The sequence below is a fragment of the Arabidopsis lyrata genome, assembly GCF_000004255.2.
Source record: "Arabidopsis lyrata subsp. lyrata unplaced genomic scaffold ARALYscaffold_1, whole genome shotgun sequence".
NCBI classification, from domain to species: Eukaryota; Viridiplantae; Streptophyta; class Magnoliopsida; order Brassicales; family Brassicaceae; genus Arabidopsis; species Arabidopsis lyrata.
In genome coordinates, this window is record NW_003302555.1 from 2,620,816 (window position 1) to 2,640,305 (window position 19,490).

At 34.0% G+C, this 19,490-nt stretch overlaps 3 protein-coding genes, 1 long non-coding RNA gene and 1 pseudogene across 5 annotated transcripts; 2 read left to right on the forward strand and 3 right to left on the reverse strand.

The window, feature by feature from the left end:
* The first annotated feature begins 2,626 nt into the window (after window positions 1–2,626).
* LOC110225388 lies at window positions 2,627–3,969 on the forward strand. Its single transcript, XR_002329740.1, has 2 exons — window positions 2,627–2,957; window positions 3,651–3,969. It is a non-coding gene; the product is annotated as an uncharacterized LOC110225388 (long non-coding RNA).
* Window positions 2,964–7,185, reverse strand: LOC9325699 (leucine-rich repeat receptor-like protein kinase PXL1). Its single transcript, XM_021015014.1, is given in 5 exon segments — window positions 2,964–5,320; window positions 5,418–5,486; window positions 5,790–5,945; window positions 6,021–6,339; window positions 6,342–7,185. Coding segments are annotated over 5 exon segments (2,808 nt in total). The 5' UTR covers window positions 6,429–7,185; the 3' UTR covers window positions 2,964–3,143.
* A 5,278-nt stretch (window positions 7,186–12,463) lies between these two features.
* On the reverse strand, window positions 12,464–13,220 carry LOC110225207 (annotated as a pseudogene).
* Window positions 13,221–14,268: 1,048 nt separating this feature from the next.
* On the reverse strand, window positions 14,269–16,407 carry LOC9328448. 2 transcript variants are annotated; one of them, XM_021015265.1, is made up of 4 exons: window positions 15,491–16,407; window positions 14,947–15,408; window positions 14,631–14,852; window positions 14,269–14,517 (listed from the first exon to the last, which is right to left on the reverse strand). In XM_021015265.1, the coding sequence occupies exons 2-4, from the start codon at window positions 15,094–15,096 to the stop codon at window positions 14,419–14,421; spliced, it is 471 nt and encodes a 156-aa protein (XP_020870924.1). In that variant the 5' UTR covers window positions 15,097–15,408; window positions 15,491–16,407; the 3' UTR covers window positions 14,269–14,418. Both variants share the same exon structure in this region; 1 of them encodes a protein (XP_020870924.1).
* Window positions 16,408–16,495: 88 nt separating this feature from the next.
* On the forward strand, window positions 16,496–19,481 carry LOC9328449 (internal alternative NAD(P)H-ubiquinone oxidoreductase A1, mitochondrial). Its single transcript, XM_002889589.2, has 8 exons — window positions 16,496–17,267; window positions 17,630–17,843; window positions 17,921–18,081; window positions 18,183–18,248; window positions 18,335–18,498; window positions 18,602–18,716; window positions 18,810–18,989; window positions 19,086–19,481. Exons 1-8 carry the CDS (start codon window positions 16,791–16,793, stop codon window positions 19,236–19,238), a joined length of 1,530 nt encoding a protein of 509 aa, XP_002889635.1. The 5' UTR covers window positions 16,496–16,790; the 3' UTR covers window positions 19,239–19,481.
* Window positions 19,482–19,490: the final 9 nt, after the last annotated feature.

Here is a 19,490-nt window from a genome sequence, read left to right on the forward strand (position 1 = left end):
CTCTAACGACCAAAAGACTAGGTCAAATGACGGGATCCAAAGTCCAAAAAAAAAAAAATGCTAAATTTACATAAAGATTAAAAAACAAATTGAACTTGTGAAATCGCTAACGATCAAATGACGGAATCCAAAATCCGGTTAGTTTTTCATATCGTTTTGTAATTCTAGTCTAAAACAAAAAAAAACAAAAAAAATACTAAATTTACATAACGATTAGAAAACAAATTAAACTTGTGAAATCGCTAACGATCAAATGACTAGGTCAAATGACGGGATCCAAAGTCCGGTTAGTTTTCATATCGTTTTGTAATTCTAGTCTAAAACAAAACAAAAACAAAAAAAAAATGATAAATATACATAACGATTAGAAAACAAATTGAACTTGTGAAATCGCTAACGATCAAATGACTAGGTCAAATGACGGGATCCAAAGTCCGGTTAGTTTTTCATATCATTATGTAAATCTAGACTAAAACAAAAAAAAAACAAAAAAAAACAAAAAAACAAAAATGCTAAATTTACATAACGATTAGAAAACAAATTGAACTTGTGAAATCGCTAACGATCAAATGACTAGGTCAAATGACGGGATCCAAAGTCCGGTTAGTTTTTCATATCGTTTTGTAAATAACTAAAACAAAAAAACAAAAAAAAACAAAAATGCTAAATTTGCATAACGATTAGAAAACAAATTGAACTTGTGAAATCGCTAACGATCAAATGACTAAGTCAAATGACGGGATCCAATGTCCGGTTAATTTTTCATATCATTATGTAAATCTAGACTAAAACAAGAAAAAAACAAAAGCAAACAAACTGCTAAATTTACATAACGATTAGAAAACAAATTGAACTTGTGAAATCGCTAACGATCAAATGAGTATGTCAAATGATGGGATCCAAAGTCCGGTTAATTTTTCATATCATTATGTAAATCTAGACTAAAACAAAAAAAAAAACAAAAAAAAAAAACAAAAATGCTAAATTTACATAACGATTAGAAAACAAATTGAACTTGTGAAATCGCTAACGATCAAATGACTAGGTCATATGACGGGATCCAAAGTCCGATTAGTTTTTCATATCGTTTTGTAAATCTAGACTAAACAAAAAAAAAAAAAAAAAAAACAAAAATGCTAAGTTTACATAACGATTAGAAAACAAATTGAACTTGTGAAATCGCTAACGATCAAATGAGTAGGTCAAATGATGAGATCCAAAGTCCGGTTAATTTTTCATATCATTATGTAAATCTAGACTAAAAAAAAAAAAAAAAAAATGCTAAATTTACATAACGATTAGAAAACAAATTGAACTTGTGAAATCGCTAACGATCAAATGACTAGGTCATATGACGGGATCCAAAGTCCGATTAGTTTTTCATATCGTTTTGTAAATCTAGACTAAACAAAAAAAAAACAAAAAAAAACAAAAACAAAAAACAAAAATGCTAAATTTACATAACGATTAGAAAACAAATTGAACTTGTGAAATCGCTAACGATCAAATGACTAGGTCAAATGACGGGATCCAAAGTCCGGTTAGTTTTTCATATCATTATGTAAATCTAGACTAAAACAAAAAAAAAAACAAAAAAAACAAAAATGCTAAGTTTACATAACGATTAGAAAACAAATTGAACTTGTGAAATCGCTAACGATCAAATGAGTAGGTCAAATGACGGGATCCAAAGTCCGGTTAATTTTTCATATCATTATGTAAATCTAGACTAAAAAAAAAAAAACAAAAATGCTAAATTTACATAACGATTAGAAAACAAATTGAACTTGTGAAATCGCTAACGATCAAATGACTAAGTCAAATGACAGGATCCAAAGTCCGGTTAGTTTTCATATCGTTTTGTAAATCTAGTTTAAAAAACAAATTAAATCAAAAAAAAAAACAAGTGAAAAAAGCCGTAGAAAAAAAAAAAAAAACGTAATTTTGATTTTCAACGGGGAAAAAAATACACCTGAAATTGATGTAACGCGAGACTCTTTTGCTTATCTAATACCTCTCGAAGGCGTCTTCTCTCAAGTCATCTCACGAAATCTTCACCGTAGTTCTTTGTTCTCCATACTCAACCAAATTCCAAAATAGCCCTTGTATGACATCATCCAAAAATAGCCGTTGTGTGGTGTGACATCATCACGAATAATCTCCGACGAAGTATTTTCCTCCATCTCGATCGTTGTCAATTTCCGTCGTGTTCTCTCATATCTCGGCCACAACTTCATCACTGTAACCCTGAATCCCTAACTTATAATCCCAGATTCACCTTTAAACATCTCCTTGCCCTCTCTAATGATTATTGACTAAAACTTAGTCGGAGAAAAATCGGAAGAGATACGAACCCAACGAATAATTCCAATAGCGAGAACGAGATTCATGACGGCTAGCTACGATCGACATAACTTGCTCGAGAAGAAACTCAAGTTTTTAAAAGAAGAAAAAGAAGGAGAAGAAAGAGCACGTTAGGGTTTTGCTCTTGGACGAATGACAACTTCGATTCTTAAGAAGAGATTAGTATATTTATAATGAAAGGTTATGACTGAAAGAAAAGGAAATTTCTTTTAAAAATAAAACAAAAAGGAAATTAAGGTCAAATATTTCCTTTTTATATAATTGGACGCAAAAACAAAAAGGAAATATCCTTTCGAGCACGTGACAGTCACGTGATGACAGGTCAATTTCCCTTTTGTCTCCTCATTCGCTTCGCCGACGTATTTGTCTCCTTCCGTCTAGTCTAGCTCTCCGATCATGTGGGTGACGAATACCGTACTTCTACATCAACCCAATGCTCTGACCCGATTAAACTTTTTCTCTTCGCTAATGTTTCCATCTAGCTTATTGTTGGACAAATCAAGACTCCCCAAATCCTTCAGCTTCGAAATGCTATCTGGTATGGAGCCAGTGAGGTAGTTGCTTGACAAATTCAACGATACGATATTTTGAAGGTTGTCACTTACCGAGATGGTCTAGTACAATGTTTTTGGTGGTTAGGTGTTTTGTTTTTGTGGACTATAAGCAAGTTATGCAGAGAAGAAGCAAAGAGGAAAAGAGTTTTGGTAACTAAAAAATGCAGTGGAAGGATTGGCATTGCCTCTTCTTATACAAAGATTCTGTGTTCTGTATCTCTTTGTTCATTTTCTTGCAAAAGAACGAACCAAGGGATCGACCTGATAAAACCATTCACGGGACCAGCGTGAGTCGACGCAGAGAAACGCTGACAAGACCAAGGTTGTGGTAATGTAGACTGCACCACAAGTCCAATAAAACCACACCATGTCTATCACATCATCACCCTCTTCCTCTTCCTCTTTGGCCTGCTTTGATGCACTCGACTCTGGGACACTCGCGGGGTTGCAACTTTTATTGGTAGGAAGTCCACAGAGATGAGCATTGCCTATGTAGCTCCTTTCCGGGAAGGTTAGAAGATGGCCTTTGATAGGGATTTCACCTGACAAATTGTTGTATGAGACATTGAAGAATCCTAAATTGTTGAGGTCGGCTAGCACAGGAGGGATGTTTCCATCTAGCTTATTGTTGGACAAATCAAGACTCCCCAAATCCTTCAGCTTCGAAATGCTATCTGGTATGGAGCCAGTGAGGTAGTTGCTTGACAAATTCAACGATACGATATTTTGAAGGTTTCCAATCTCAACTGGAATCTCACCAGATAATTGGTTGCTTGACAAATCCAACCCATACATGTAACGCAGAATATCACCTTGATATGCTTCATATCTTCTTTTCGTTAGAAAATCCACTATGATTGCTGGTGTCCGTTGAGCACCATACGCGAAATCATCATCGAGGTTGATAGCTGATGTATAACTCCAACTTTGCGAGAATGAAACTTGTGAGAAGCCTTCCACTGGATCAAATGACATGTTGCTGTCATACTTTTTTGCACCAAAAGACATTTTACTGAAACATGATGGTATAACACCTTTGAATTTATTCTGAGATAAATCCAAGATACCAACTTCACTTAGCTGACATAGTTTCTCAGGGATGTGACTTTCATAACTGTTACTCCGTAGAAGAAGAACACCTAAATTAGATGCCTTGGCAACATTATTCAGAACCATATCAGAAAAATTGTTGTTCCGCATATCAATCACCTCCAGTAGCTCAGCCTCGAACAAAGCGTCCGGAATTGAGCCAATAAACTCATTGTTCTGTAGTCTTAACTCTCTCAGAATTGGAAACTCAACATTTCTTGGTAGAGAACCAAAGAAGCTATTATGTGAGATGTCTATAACCTTAAGCTTTAGATTCTGTAGCTGGCGAGGGAAATGACCGTTGAGCTGATTTCCCCTCATGTATAGATACTCAAGGCTTGACATCCTATCAATCCAAAGTGGGAGCGAGCCTGAAACGTTATTATCTGATATGTCTAAAAGAGTTAGATTCTTTGACTTCAATAGACCTTCTCCGAGACTCTCACTAAAATTGTTGCTATCAAGAGCTAGCCAAGCTAAGCTAGTAAGATCTGCATACTCCGGAAATATCTCACCCTTGAGTTGGTTGTTGGAAAGCTTCAGAAACTTCAACGAGTAGCAACTACTTAAAAATGTTTTAGGTAGTTGACCCCATAGATCGTTAAATGACATGTCCAACATTAGTAGACTTTTCATCATTCCCATAGAAGATGGAATGGTTCCATGAAAATAGTTTGAAGAAAAGTTCATGTACCTCAGGTGTGGAAAGAAAATCCCTATATTTTCTTGAATGGAATCGAATATCTTATTACTCGAGATATCGAGAACTTGTAAGCCATGAACCAGCTTTGGTAGCTGAAGCTCTGTCAACAAATTGTTATTCAGTAAAATAGTCTGCAGTCTTGCGTTATTCTGCAAAAGCCAAGCTGGAAATGCTCCTGTCAACTGGCTATAAGAAATATCAATGAAGATTAAGTCATGTTGATGAACAAGAAAACCAGGAATTGTGTTGCCAAGACTGAAATTATGTAATGTTAGAATCTTCAACTGAAACAGTGGAACCAACGAGCTCTCACTCTGAGCTTGGATCATACCAACTTTTGATGACAATTTGAAAACTGTGAGTCTTGTGTGATTGGCCAGTGAATTGAACGAGAACGAACCATTGAAGTTATTATCAAGAAGTGATAAGTACTCAAGTGCTGGTGGTAGACCAAACACAAAGGAAGACAAGTTTTCGTTCAATTGGTTGCCTGATAGATCAAGAGTTCGAAGACGGGTTAGGTTACTCAGACAGTAAGGCATACTTGTCAAAGCATTGCTGCCTAAATCGAGCTCTTGGAGATACTTTAGTCTGCAGATCTCTGAGTAGCCTGAAATTTGTCAAAAGATAAAAGTTGATCTTATATATAACACATGAAGAAAGTCTTAGGAGATAAGAAAGATAATGAATGGTTTGTAATATTTCACCTTTGGGGGTCGAAGACAATTGATTCCTTCTAAGATTCAACACTTGTAAAGATGAAGGAAACACTAAACCTGCAATTTTAAAAATAGATGTATAAATAAATAATGTTTTGCATGCTCCATGACAAATCTAGAATAATGAACACATTCAGAAAACCAAACAGTATTCAGAATCCTTATCACAATCTGCTTCTCTTTTGTTTCACTAACCGACCAAGATGGGTTAGTTATGCTAATATGAAAATTCTATGCATGCAAATGTATGCACTAGTAATAGAAGATGGCTGAAAAACTGCTCCTTTAATCTTATTCTAATGAAATTCTTCTGACGTCTATGCATAAAATCAAATGGAAAGTTAAAAAAGATATCATTACCGTTTGGAGGAAAGACACCTTTCAGTTCATTGCTACCAAAATTTAGAGTTCTGAGAGACATCGCTGCACTTAGAAAAGGGACAACGCTATTGTTGAAACGATTTCCAGAGAAATCCAAGGTCCTCAGCTTCTCCAGTCTCTGAAGGCTCCTATAACCTGAAACAAAACAGAACTTTTAAGAAAATTGGAATTTGGACATAAAGTGAAACATTTAAAGGGATAAGGACGTACCATGGATGGGATCAAACAAGTGATCGCACCAATTCGATGACAAGTCAAGAGTGTCCAGTTGAGGGAAGCTATGGAGCAAAGACAGATTTAGAGATTGAATTTGCAACAGATTCAGTGAAAGGTGGACGATGTTCGCACCAAGACTAGCGTCACTGCATTTTACTCTCTCCCAATGGCAGCAGTCACTGCTACGATCATCATGACTCCATGACTTGAGAAAAATTTCTCCTTTGGGGATTAGAAGAGAGTTGAGATACGACATGAGTTGCAACAAACCCATCCTTTCAGTTTCCACACACCCTTTCGTCTGGAGTTGGAACATTGGAACATCATTGTTATTGTTATGAACAACAAAGCCATCTTCTTCTTCTCTTTAACCCACCACCAGCTTCTCTCGTTTCTTGTCATTTTTTTCCTAAGTTTTAGTTAGAAACAGAGGATTTGCTCCCCAATATTTAAAGAGCTTCAATGTAAGATGCGAATATAACTAACTATACGAGTCCATGAAACTATCAAACCATGCATCTTTGACTTGCGGTTAACTCCATAATTGAGAATTGACCCATGAATCAGTATCCACCGAACGTGTACCTCTCAGTAGTAGCTAATATATCAACTTCCCTGGGGGGCCTTTGCTACACTTTGTTTTTTGCGTAAATCAAATAGGAGAGTCAAGGAAACGTCTGAACACAAATAACACAAAATACTTAAAAGACTTACAAGTCACTTATTTATTGGTCTTTCCCTCTGTTTAATTATAGAGAAACACTTTTTCTTCTTCTTCTTCTTTTTAATTTTATTTTTGTAGTTTAGAAAACTGATTTAGAAATAAGACAGACTAAGGATTTGACCAACGACTGGAAGCGGTCATAATATCGCCACGAAAGGTCTAAAATCAACTTCATAAAAATAAAAGGTTAAAGTCAATGACGATTGACCAATGACTTTGAACATCATATGATTTGCTGCTGAGCGTGTAGTTTTCGGCTGGAAGATATTTGGGAAATTTGATTCTATAGCCAACAAAAAATTAATAATTAAGAAATTAACGCTTCAAAAAAAAGAAACTGATATCTTATTATATAAAGTATGGTTTTCAAAGTTAATAACTCATATGATCGTGACACGTGGCAAATCTATTGATCTTAGATTTTGACACGTGTAAAACAAAAATTTTCTTTTTAAAATAAAAAAAAGAAGATAATTGAAAGTAATTACAAATTTAAATAATTTTAAAAATGTAAAAGATAATTATAAGAATAATTGTAAATAATTCATATTTCTATAAACAAATTTAAAAAAGAGAAATTGTTAAAAATGCCCATTTTTCAATACCCCTTTTCAAAAATGCCCCTTTTGAGAGTCCATTTTTAAGTTTGCCCTCTTTTAATTTTTAATGACCATTTTATCCTTATTTGAAACAAAATTAGGTCCACAAAATACAAAATATTTTTTGGCGGGAAAAGTGATCCCGCAATTTTCCCGCCAAAACACTTGTAAAAACCTTTAAAAAACCTTGTAAAATTTTCCCGTAAAAATTTATCCCGCCAAAAAAATTTTCCCGCCAAAAAATTTTTTTTGCTGGAAAAGTGATTCCGCAATTTTTTTTTGCGAAATTTTTTTGGCGTGAAAAATTTACAAGGTATTTTAAAGGTTTTACAGAGTATTTACAAGTGTTTTGTAAGGTTTTACAATATATTTTAAAAGGTTTTACAAGGTACTTATAAGGTTTTATAAGGTATTTATAACTTGTAAAACCTTATAAAAAACTTGTAAAACCTTATAACTTGTAAAAACCTTATAAAATAGCTTGTAAAATCTTATAATATCTTATAAATACCTTGTAAATACGTTGTAAAACCTTTTAAAATACATTGTAAAACCTTATAAATACCTTGTAAAAAACCTTTAAAATACCTTGTAAATTTTTGGCGGGAAAAATTTTCCCGCCAAAAAAATTGCGGAATCACTTTTCCCGCAAAAAAAAATTTTTGGCGGGAAAATTTTTTGGCGGGAAAAAGTTTTACGGGAAAATTTTACAAGGTATTTTAAAGGTTTTACAAGTTTTTACAAGAGTTTTGGCGGGAAAAATTGCGGGATCACTTTTCCCGCCAAAAAATATTTTGTATTTTGTTGACCTAATTTTGTTATATTTCCTTATATATTTGTGATATCTTTTATTAAAAGAAGGGTAATTTAGTCATTTTGTACATAAAAAGGGGTATTTTTAAAAATGGACAGGCAAAGAGGGCATTTTTGAAAAGGGGTATTAAAAAAGGGGCATTTTTGTGAGTCTCCCTTTAAAAAATGTCAAAAGATAATAATAAGGAAATTATACGTTTTTTATGTTTCAATTAAACAAGAAAAATATCAGGCAATTTTATTAAAAAGAAAACATATGTTATTATATATTAATTTAAAATTTGATATTATTTATTTCAATTTCTTTTTCAATTAGAAATATGTGATGATTTAATTAAACTAATTCTCATGTTATTTATTTGAGTTTATTTTTTCAATTAGAAATATGTGAGATCAATTTTTTTTTTTTCCTTTTTGTAATATTTTTTTACTTAACTGTTTTTTTTTTTGTCCTCAATTATGATTGTAGTATAGTTAGATTGTTTATTTTAATTTCTCTTTTCATATTTAAATCATCAAAGATTCATATATCATCGTGTGATGTAGTCCTAGAAATATCCATGACTCATCAAGGATTGGTTCAAGGAAAATCAAGATCAAATTATAAAGAAGTTTCTAGAAGACAATCAATTCATGGCTATATCAAGAAAGTGTCTAGATACAAAGAACCAATCTCAATCAATGTTGATTGATAAAATCTCTCAAATTTATTTTTGATTGATTCATGTAATTAATTTGATTTATTTTGTACTTATGTTATTGATTTGTAAATTGAGCCTATATAAGCTCATGTTTCCCTTCATTGTAAATATATAGATTTTTGGAAAAAAATAAAGAGAGAGTTTCTCACTTTTAAAAGCTTAGGCTTTTGTTTTACTTGTTTTTTTCTATTGTGTGTGATTTCTTTAGAAAACAAGTGGAATCTTTATCTTTGTGTGCGATTCATTTAGATATTGATTTGTGTTCTTATCACAATTTCATTCCGCATCTTTGTGTGGCGAAGTTCGATCCATCCAACTATCCATCTCCATCTCTATCGAATCTGTTGAGAGTGACCTTAGTCCAGCGACAGTTTCACCATCTATTCACTTCTATCTTCATCTTCCCTTCCATTCGAATCTGTTGAGAGTGACCTTAGTCCAGCAACAGCTTCTCCATCAATCACCACGCTCGTTTCTATATCATCGTGTTTATAATTTTTTATTTTTAGTTCAACTGTCACATCTTTAAATTATTTATTTTGGTTTCTACGTTCAGTTTAAATTACATAAGATTTATAATATATCATATTTCTAATGATTTTAGATAGTGACATGTGTCATGATTTAAATTACAAATTTACATTATTTATATCAATATTATTTTCTAATTAGAAATATGCGATGATTTTAAGTAAAGTTTATATTGTTTTATTTGAAATTCTTGAATATGTAAGAAGCTTCTTTTTTGTTTTTGATATTTTGAATTTAATTATACTATTTCAAAATTGTTTATTTCAATTTTTATGTTCATATTTGAATTATATAAGATTCATATATCATCGTGCTTATAATTTTTTGAATTTATTAATTTTTATTGATTGATCATAAAGTTATTGCAATCGAGTATATAGGAACCGAACCCGCAACGTTAACTTGGAAGGCTAAAGAATTTAGTCGATTTATCATCTTTATATTTTTTACGTGTCTAATTAAATACCACTTTGGTTTTATTCACCAACTTTATGATGAATATTTTTAATTTTTGTTCTTCGTATAAGTATACCATGAATTATTGTTATGTGATATATTTTTCATTCGAAATAATTTTGAATTAATAATTTTAGTGGTTAAAGAAACAAGGCAACAGTGAAAAAGTAAATATTGTTTTTACTTTTGAAAGAAAATTTGTACTTACAACGTTGTTAATTAATTTTTTGTTAAATTTGATTTTAATTTTTTTTAAAAAATAAACCCGTCCATCGGACGGATCCTTATCTAGTTGTGTATATTTTATGTAATAAAGACAACTCTAGCCTCTGTTTGAAGTCTACGCGCCTCTCATTTCTCAACTTTGTTTGAAGTCCACGTCATCCTATTTCTCAACTTTGTCAGCCATCTTCACGTGCCTCTCATTTCCATCCTGACGAATGAGAAGCAGTTTATAGTCTTTTCAAGTACCTCAAATGCTACGGACTTCATTTCCAACTTTGTGGTGCTATATATTTAATTCTACCTGCCAAAAGCGTCACTTTTGCAAATCACCCTAAGGACATATGCAAGGGGATAACTTATCTCATGTCCTTACCATTAAAAAAATAATAAAATAAAAGAAAATGGTCTTAGAACACCCAATAACTGTTTAGACATGTTCTTCTCGCCATCCAAGAACTGTTCTTCTATCTACATTATTTTAATACTTAATTAACCCTAAAAACACCCAAATAAGTTATTCCGATAAATATGATCTAAGTAACTTCCAATATCATCACAATTTCAAACAAGAGAAAATTCGAGGTCTTTGAGTAAACGCACATCTTATGTCGTATAATACTATAATCATATGATATGACCCATTTTGGGCCATAAACGCAAAATATAATAAATCATCTATAGAAACGGGCTATTGGGCCATATATTTATTTTAATATTTACTTTAAACATAAATATTTGTTTTTTTTGTTTTATATATTTGGTTCCTCGACAATTTTGGAGATGAACACTTTTATTCTAGTGTTCCTCTTTTGGTGAGGAATGTAGAGGAATGATGTAGAAAAAATATTACTTGTAAATAGTAAAAATATTGAGGAACAAAGAGGAATATCACATTCCTTCTCATTCTAATCCTAAATTATGATTACCAATTGAAACAAAAAAAACAAAAATGCTAAATTTACATAACGATTAAATGCTAAATTTACATAACGATTAAAAAACAAATTGAACTTGTGAAATGGCTAACGATCAAATGACTAGATCAAATGAAGGGATCCAAAGTCCGGTTAGTTTTTCATATTGTTTTGTAAATCTAGACTAAAAAAAAAATGCTATATTTACATAACGATTAGAAAACAAACTGCACTTGTGAAATCGTTAACGATCAAATGATTAGGTCAAATGACGGGATCCAAAGTCCGGTTAGTTTTTCATATCGTTTTGAAAATCTAGACTAAAACAAAAAAAAACAAAAAAACAAAAAAACAAAAAAAAAATGCTAAATTTACATAACGAATAGAAAACAAATTGAACTTGTGAAATCGCTAACGATCAAATGACTAGGTCAAATGACGGGATCCAAAGTCCGGTTAGTTTTTCATATCGTTTTGTAAATAACTAAAACAAAAAACAAAAAAAAAATGCTAAATTTGCATAACGATTAGAAAACAAATTGAACTTGTGAAATCGCTAACGATCAAATGACTAAGTCAAATGACGGGATCCAAAGTCCGGTTAATTTTTCATATCATTATGTAAATCTAGACTAAAACAAAAAAAACAAAAAAAAAACAAAAAAAAAAACAAAAATGCTAAATTTGCATAACGATTAGAAAACAAATTGAACTTGTGAAATCGCTAACGATCAAATGACTAAGTCAAATGACGGGATCCAAAGTCCGGTTAATTTTTCATATCATTATGTAAATCTAGACTAAAACAAAAAAAAAACAAAAAAAAAAACAAAAATGCTAAATTTACATAACGATTAGAAAACAAATTGAACTTGTGAAATCGCTAACGATCAAATGAGTAGGTCAAATGATGGGATCCAAAGTCCGGTTAATTTTTCATATCATTATGTAAATCTAGACTAAAAAAAAAAAAAAACAAAAATAAAAAAAAAAACAAAAATGCTAAATTTACATAACGATTAAAAAACAAATTGAACTTGTGAAATCGCTAACGATCAAATGACTAGGTCATATGACGGGATCCAAAGTCCGATTAGTTTTTCATATCGTTTTGTAAATCTAGACTAAACAAAAAAAAAAATTAAAAAAAAAACAAAAACAAAAAACAAAAATGCTAAATTTACATAGCGATTAGAAAACAAATTGAACTTGTGAAATCGCTAACGATCAAATGACTAGGTCAAATGACGGGATCCAAAGTCCGGTTAATTTTTCATATCATTATGTAAATCTAGACTAAAACAAAAAAAAAACAAAAAAAAAAAAAACAAAAATGCTAGATTTACGTAACGATTAGAAAACAAATTGAACTTGTGAAATCACTAACGATCAAATGACTATGTCAAATGACGGGATCCAAAGTCCGGTTAGTTTTTCATATCATTTTGTAAATCTAGTCTAAAACAAAAACAAAACTCGTAAAAAATTTAAAGCCATTAAAAAAAAGTAAAAATTTTAAAACTTAATTTTGATTTTAAAAGGGAAAGGAAATTCACCTGAAATCGTACTGGAATTGATGTAACGCGAGACTCTTTTTCTTATCTGATACCTCTCCAAGGCGTTTTCTCTCAGTCATCTCACGAAATCTTCACCGTAGTCATTTGTTCTCCATACTCAACCAAATTCTAAAATAGCCCTTGTATGACATCATCCAAAATAGCCGTTGTGTGGTGTGACATCATCACAAATAATCTCCGACGAAGTATTTTCCTCCATCTCGATCGTTGTCAATTTCCGTCGTGTTCTCTCATATATCGGCCACAACTTCATCACCGTAACCCTAAATCCCTAACTTATAATCCCAGATTCACCTTTAAACTAACATCTCCTTGCCCTCTCTAATAATCGACTAAAACTTGGTCGGAGAAAAATCCGAAGAGATACGAGAACGAGATTCATGACGGCTTCAATCGACATAACTTGCTTGAGAAGAAACTCAAGTTTTTAAAAGAAGAAGAAGAAGAGGAAGAAGAAGAAGAAAGAAAGAGAACTTTAGGGTTTTGCTCTTCGACGAATGACAACTGCGATTCTTAAGAAGAGATTATGACTGCGATTCTTAAATATTTATAATGAAAGGTTATTACTGAAAGAAAAGGAAATTTCTTTTAAAAATAAAACAAAAAGGAAATTAAGGCCAAATATTGCCTATTTATATAATTGGACGCAAAAACAAAAAGACATCTTTTTTTTCTTTTTTTTTCTTTTTTTTTTTTGTGCACAAACAAAAAGACATCTATTTGGAAGAGCTACTAGACTATATCTAGTTACCAAATCTTAGAGAAGAATAAATAAAACGGCAGAAAAGTCTTAACAGTAGCGTGTAGATTGCTACAATTTAAATCTTTAGCTACTGTTTAGAACTTGTTTCAAATTCTGTAGTCTGTTGTGGTTGTTCACGTACTTGGTTTTGAGACAATGATCAATTAGTAATTGACCGGTATAAAATTGAGGTTAGGAATCCAAAACTCTCCCTGTCCTTGTTTTTTCTTCTTAACATTCAAGTTGGCTGGCTACAGTTTCCTTATAAATTGATATGTTTGCAGTAGAAGTTGTCTCAGGCAGGACACGCTCGTTAGTTGAGAAGTTTGAGAGAGGAGAAAAAATTACTCATACAGAAGCAGCCAGCACAACAGTAACTCAGAACACTAATGTAGTGCAGGAAGATCTGCGTATATAAGACATCAAGACAGACAGGTGAAACTCCGGTCATATCAACAACTCTCGTTTCCTCCGCTTGCTTTATCTTCTTTTTGAGGCTTGGGAGGGGACCATACTTTGGTCCCTAGGCCCATAACCTCTTAGTTATTCCAAAAAAAAACAGAAAAAAAGACGAGCAAATTATGTTTCAATTGTCTTTGCCTTGTTCCCTCATATCAATTGTGTATGCTATATTCTACATACACACTGCCAGTTATTAAGTTTTCTAATGGATTCTGAAGAAACTTTGTGAAACTGTTCATCTTTAGGATTAGTATATTCACATAAATCTGTATAGGTGTATCCAAAAATCGTTAATTTTAAGCCCTCCAGGGAAAAACCCGAAAAAGCAAGCTTATCTCGGTTAAGCTGAAAACAAACCATCTTGATGTTTTCAAGATTGTGATGTAATTGGTTCTCTATCATTCTAATATATATTTCCCAGAAAGAGAAAAAAAAAAAAAAAACCCGATAATTTCAATGTGATTCTAGAACTGTTATTAAACGAATGCATATGGAAACTGAAAACCAGAAAATACTTAGGTAGCATAAAAAATGCCTTAAATTCGTCTGAGAAACTATAGAGAGAAAAGAATCCGAAACTGAACCAACGGTTACAAGAAACTAAAGCATGTCTGCAAGATCAAACTGCCCAAAAAAGTCCTTGATGTCTTAAAGGCTCTCCACTTTAGGCTTCTTTAGAAGTAAGCTCCCGAGAGCAGTGGTCAAGGGAGTGGATGTCACCAATGAAGCTTTCAATAAATTGATAGCCTGCATTACAATAAGACTCAAAGAATTAACTGAAAACAGGAGAGAATTGTGAAAATCTTTGTTTTTGGTGAACATTCAGAAGAAAATAAGAAAAGAGAAGAAAAAAAACAAACCTCTGCTCCAGTGATACTAATAACTTGTTCCTCGATATCATCCAAGTCTGTGTCCAACTTCTTTAGTAAGCCAAGGGTCGAAGACAAGTTTGAAGCTGTTACAATAAGATCATCTGAGATCATGAATGTTGACCCTCTCTTCACAAACCCACTACTGACCGGTAACGTGTGTTCAGCAACCAAGTCAGATTTTGTATTCATTGCACTCAACAGACTGATAGCCTGCATTAGTGTCAGATTCATTAAAATTAATCTGTTCAGAACAAAATATATCAGGAAAGATACAAACATGCACGCGTACGTTGATTGCATGTACCTCAACATCATCTACGTCCACGTCCAACTTATTCCTTTCGTAACCGACACCAATTAGCGATTTGTGGAAACCATAATGCTGAGGAAGCATACTATTTGTGCCTCCGCTAGAGCTCAAGCTCTTCATGTTTCTCCAAAGTTGCCAATGCATCCTAGCTCGACATTATTGCCTCCGGTTATTTCCCATACAGACTCCAAAGGGATAGCCAGGAAAATGAAAAGTAGATCGACAAAGTCTTGCCCACCTTCAGCATAAAGAACTTTCATGTCCGGCTTCCTAGCTAACAAATACAGTGAGTGACAAAACTCCATCTGATCCAGCTTCAGCTTCATGACCTCCATCTTGCACGGGTAGAGTTGGCATGTCATGCAACCTTGTCATACCGCAAGAGATATGCTTATTCAAGAAGACATCAGTGAAAGGTGTTTCCGAAGAAAACAAGCAATGGAGAAGAGATATAGCCTGTATCCAAAATTTCATAAATCGGAGAGCATACAAGGAAAAAATCAGTGGCATGTAATAGCAATTCCACACATGTATTTACCTCTTCGTGATTAACATCTACAGACATGAACTTCAACATAGATAAATCATTATAACCGAGTCTTAGAAGTGTCCTCCTGGCGAGAATAATAGATGCATGTTTTACTTCATCCATATTTTCGGTAATGATGAAAGCGCTCTTCGGGGTGACAAATAATTCATCACAACCACCTTCAGGTACTTTAAACTCCTCCGTCATCAAATTGCACATATCATCATCTATGTTGAGCTTAAGCCGTTTGCATTGCTTCTCTTTCACGTGCCTCGGATACAAGAGCATACCCTTAGAAGCTTCCGTTATGAAATCATCTTTGTCCATATCAAGAACACTTTTGTAGAGATTATTGAAACAACCTATTGGAGGTTGATTCTGCTTATATTTCTCAAGCAATCGCACAATGGTACCCATTGGCAGCGCCAGAAAACCAAAAAGCACATCAACAAAATCTTTGCCTACGTCAGCAAAGACAACCTTGTTCTTTTCTGGGTCGACACAAAGTGTCAGCTTTAAAATTGGTTTCTCTGCAGTTCCAGCCATTGAAAATCACACAGAAAATCTGTAGATCTAGAGAAAGAGAACCGGAAGTAAGAACAAGAGAAAACCCAAAGGAGAATAAACACTGATGTTGAGAGTTGAGACGATTTCTAGAGAAATCCAAGGTCTTTGAGTAAACGCAGCATATCTCGGTGTCAATATGTAACCAGTTTTGGGCCATAAACCCAATATATAAATCATGTATATAAACGGGCTATTGGGCCATAAACTATCGGTGACTTAGGCTTTGGGCCGCCGATCGCTGAATACGTCACTCATCGCAATACAACCAATCACGGTCAGCGAATACTCTGAGTCTCTGACATCCTTTTCTTGCGGCCCACATCAGTCTTAGTGAATCACATGTTTTTTATTGTCGTTTCTTGCGCATCAAGTTCTGCTGACGTTTCTTCTTGTTAGAAGTTTCAACACCTTTAACTTATTTCGATTTTTTTTTTTTTTTCCACATACACTGAAAATTGTTTTGTTAAACATTTAAATATTTCTGTGGCTACCAAAAAGAAATTCTCAAGAGTTATTATCCTCTGTACAAAGACTGAAATTTTCCATTTATTCTGGGAGAAAGAGAATCAGAGTGCCACCTGTCATTTCCTAATCTGGCACGTAGGTTTTTCTCATACGTATATTCAGTGAATACAGCATACCAAAGGCGGCTCGTAGCAGAGTTTGTTCGATTCTCTTAACCACATTAGGTTAGGAGCAATAATAACATTATTTTCTTGTCGATTCAAGAACTAACGAAATCATGTTTTGGATCAAAAACCTAGTAAGAATCTCGCAGACCACTTCTTCGTCGGTCGGAAACGTGTTCAGAAACCCCGAATCCTACACTCTCTCGTCCCGTTTCTGCACCGCTCTCCAAAAGCAACCAGAGATCGAGACGGTTCAAGCAAAGGATGTAGTTAATGGGTTGGAGCCACAGCGTTACGACGGTTTGGCTCCGACAAAAGAGGGTGAGAAGCCGAGGGTTCTGGTTCTCGGGTCAGGTTGGGCGGGTTGTCGGCTTATGAAAGGGATCGATACGAGCATTTACGACGTCGTTTGCGTCTCTCCTAGGAACCACATGGTCTTCACTCCTCTCTTGGCTTCTACTTGCGTTGGTACGCTTGAGTTTAGGTCTGTTGCTGAACCAATCTCTCGTATCCAACCGGCGATTTCACGAGAACCCGGTTCTTATTACTTCCTCGCTAATTGCTCTAAACTTGATGCTGATAATCATGAGGTAATTGCTAATTGGATATTTGATTTCTTGTTAAATGCTGCGTCTTTTTTAAGCTCGGAAACGGTTTAATATTGGTGAAGTTCTTGAAATTGGGGAAAATTTCATGTAGATATATTTATTTTGGATTTTTCTACAAAATTTGTGAAATTTAGAAGATTCGTTTGGACATTGTTTCAAACGCAAATTTTGCGTTTACATTTAGGTCTATGTATATCAAAAGATATTGATTTTTTTTTTTAATTTCGATTTCTTAAGAAAGTTTCCAAATGGTAAACGCAAACGCGACTTTTGTGTTTGGAAAAGCAATGTGATTTGGACTGTTTTATATGATATGTGTGAGTCATGCCCTTGGTTTTAATCAGGTGCATTGTGAGACTGTAACTGAGGGCTCTAGCACATTGAAGCCATGGAAGTTCAAGATAGCTTACGACAAACTGGTACTAGCTTGTGGTGCAGAAGCATCCACATTTGGAATTAATGGCGTCTTAGAAAACGCCATCTTCCTCCGTGAGGTTCACCACGCTCAAGAAATTCGTAGGAAGCTTCTTCTTAACCTCATGCTGTCTGAAGTTCCAGGTATAAACAACACATTTTTCACCACTTATTTACCTTTGAACCAAAACTAAAGTCATTACACGAAAATTATATATTAGGCATATCCGAAGATGAGAAGAAGAGGTTGTTGCATTGTGTTGTGGTTGGAGGTGGGCCTACTGGTGTTGAGTTTAGTGGTGAATTGAGTGATTTCATCATGAAAGATGTTCGCCAGAGATATGCTCATGTGAAAGACGACATTCGTGTTACTTTGATCGAGGTTTTTTTTGCTTATGACTTTTAACATTGATCAAAAGTACTTTATATATGATCACTTTTTTCATAAAATATGAAATTTTGATCAGTACTGTTTCTTTCCAGGCAAGGGATATACTTTCTTCTTTTGACGATCGGCTAAGGCAATATGCAATCAAGCAGTTAAACAAGGTTAATATAGCTCATCTATATGCAAAATTTATTTGCTTTAAATTGATAGAATTTGGATGTTGAAAATCTGTTAGTTTTGACTTCAGTCTGGAGTGAAGCTTGTGCGTGGAATTGTGAAAGAAGTGAAGCCTCAGAAGCTAATTCTTGATGATGGTACTGAAGTTCCTTACGGTCTCTTAGTCTGGTCAACTGGTGTTGGTCCATCTTCATTTGTGAGGTCTCTTGATTTTCCAAAAGATCCAGGTGGAAGGTCAGTTAGTTCCACTATCACGACAAAAAACTTGTTCTGTTTTTTCCCCTCCAAAAAATGAATGTTGAACAGTTTCTGATCTTGGATCACTCTGTTCCCATAGGATTGGTATTGATGAGTGGATGCGTGTACCTTCTGTACAAGATGTGTTTGCGATTGGTGACTGTAGCGGATATCTCGAGAGCACAGGGAAATCAACACTTCCTGCTCTTGCACAAGTCTCTCTCATCAATCTATATAAATGTTGTAATAATCTCTTTTTTTTTTTGTTTCGGTGGAGTCTTAACCTAACAAGTCTCTGATCGATGAAGGTGGCTGAGAGAGAAGGCAAATACTTGGCAAATCTGTTTAACGTGATGGGAAAAGCTGGAGGAGGACGAGCCAATAGCGCAAAGGAAATGGAACTTGGAGAACCATTTGTGTATAAACATCTGGGAAGTATGGCTACTATTGGGAGATACAAAGCTCTCGTTGATCTCCGTGAGAGTAAGGTATGTTAAAAAGCAAGCTCTCATTCACTATTCACTTCGAATGCCTCAAAATACAAAATAAGTAGCTAACTTGGAGGAGGGAGTTTTCTTGGACAGGAAGGAAAAGGAATATCTATGGCGGGGTTTGTGAGCTGGTTCATATGGAGGTCTGCTTATCTGACTCGAGTTGTCAGCTGGAGAAACCGTTTCTATGTTGCTATCAATTGGCTCACTACTTTTGTCTTTGGTCGTGACATTAGCCGAATCTGATCCAAATCTCTTCCACTTCGCTACGTGCTTCTTCTCTATCTCTCTTGTTCACTTTATGACCTCTAATCAGTTGTCGTTTACTTGGAACAATTCAATGAGGTCAATTCAGCATTTTAGAAAGACAGGGTATTGACTTTTGTTCTTTCGACTTTGAAATTGAATCATCTAGTTTGACTGATGTAAAATACCGAATAATGGAAGGGTTGACAAAGTTTTTTAAAATCAACCAAGTATTTTTTATCATATTATTAT

What these genes read in the sequence shown, in the direction of transcription:
- LOC9328448 (XM_021015265.1), bottom strand. Translation starts at nt 15,096, where the DNA reads ATGCATTGGCAACTTTGGAGAAACATGAAGAGCTTGAGCTCTAGCGGA. An exon ending in TGGACGTAGATGATGTTGAG is followed by an intron (nt 14,853 to 14,946) that starts GTACATGCAATC and finishes ACACTAATGCAG; the next exon opens with GCTATCAGTCTGTTGAGTGC. An exon ending in TTAGTATCACTGGAGCAGAG is followed by an intron (nt 14,518 to 14,630) that starts GTTTGTTTTTTT and finishes ATTGTAATGCAG; the next exon opens with GCTATCAATTTATTGAAAGC.
- LOC9328449 (XM_002889589.2), top strand. Translation starts at nt 16,791, where the DNA reads ATGTTTTGGATCAAAAACCTAGTAAGAATCTCGCAGACCACTTCTTCG. An exon ending in CACTTCCTGCTCTTGCACAA is followed by an intron (nt 18,717 to 18,809) that starts GTCTCTCTCATC and finishes TGATCGATGAAG; the next exon opens with GTGGCTGAGAGAGAAGGCAA. An exon ending in TTGATCTCCGTGAGAGTAAG is followed by an intron (nt 18,990 to 19,085) that starts GTATGTTAAAAA and finishes TTTCTTGGACAG; the next exon opens with GAAGGAAAAGGAATATCTAT.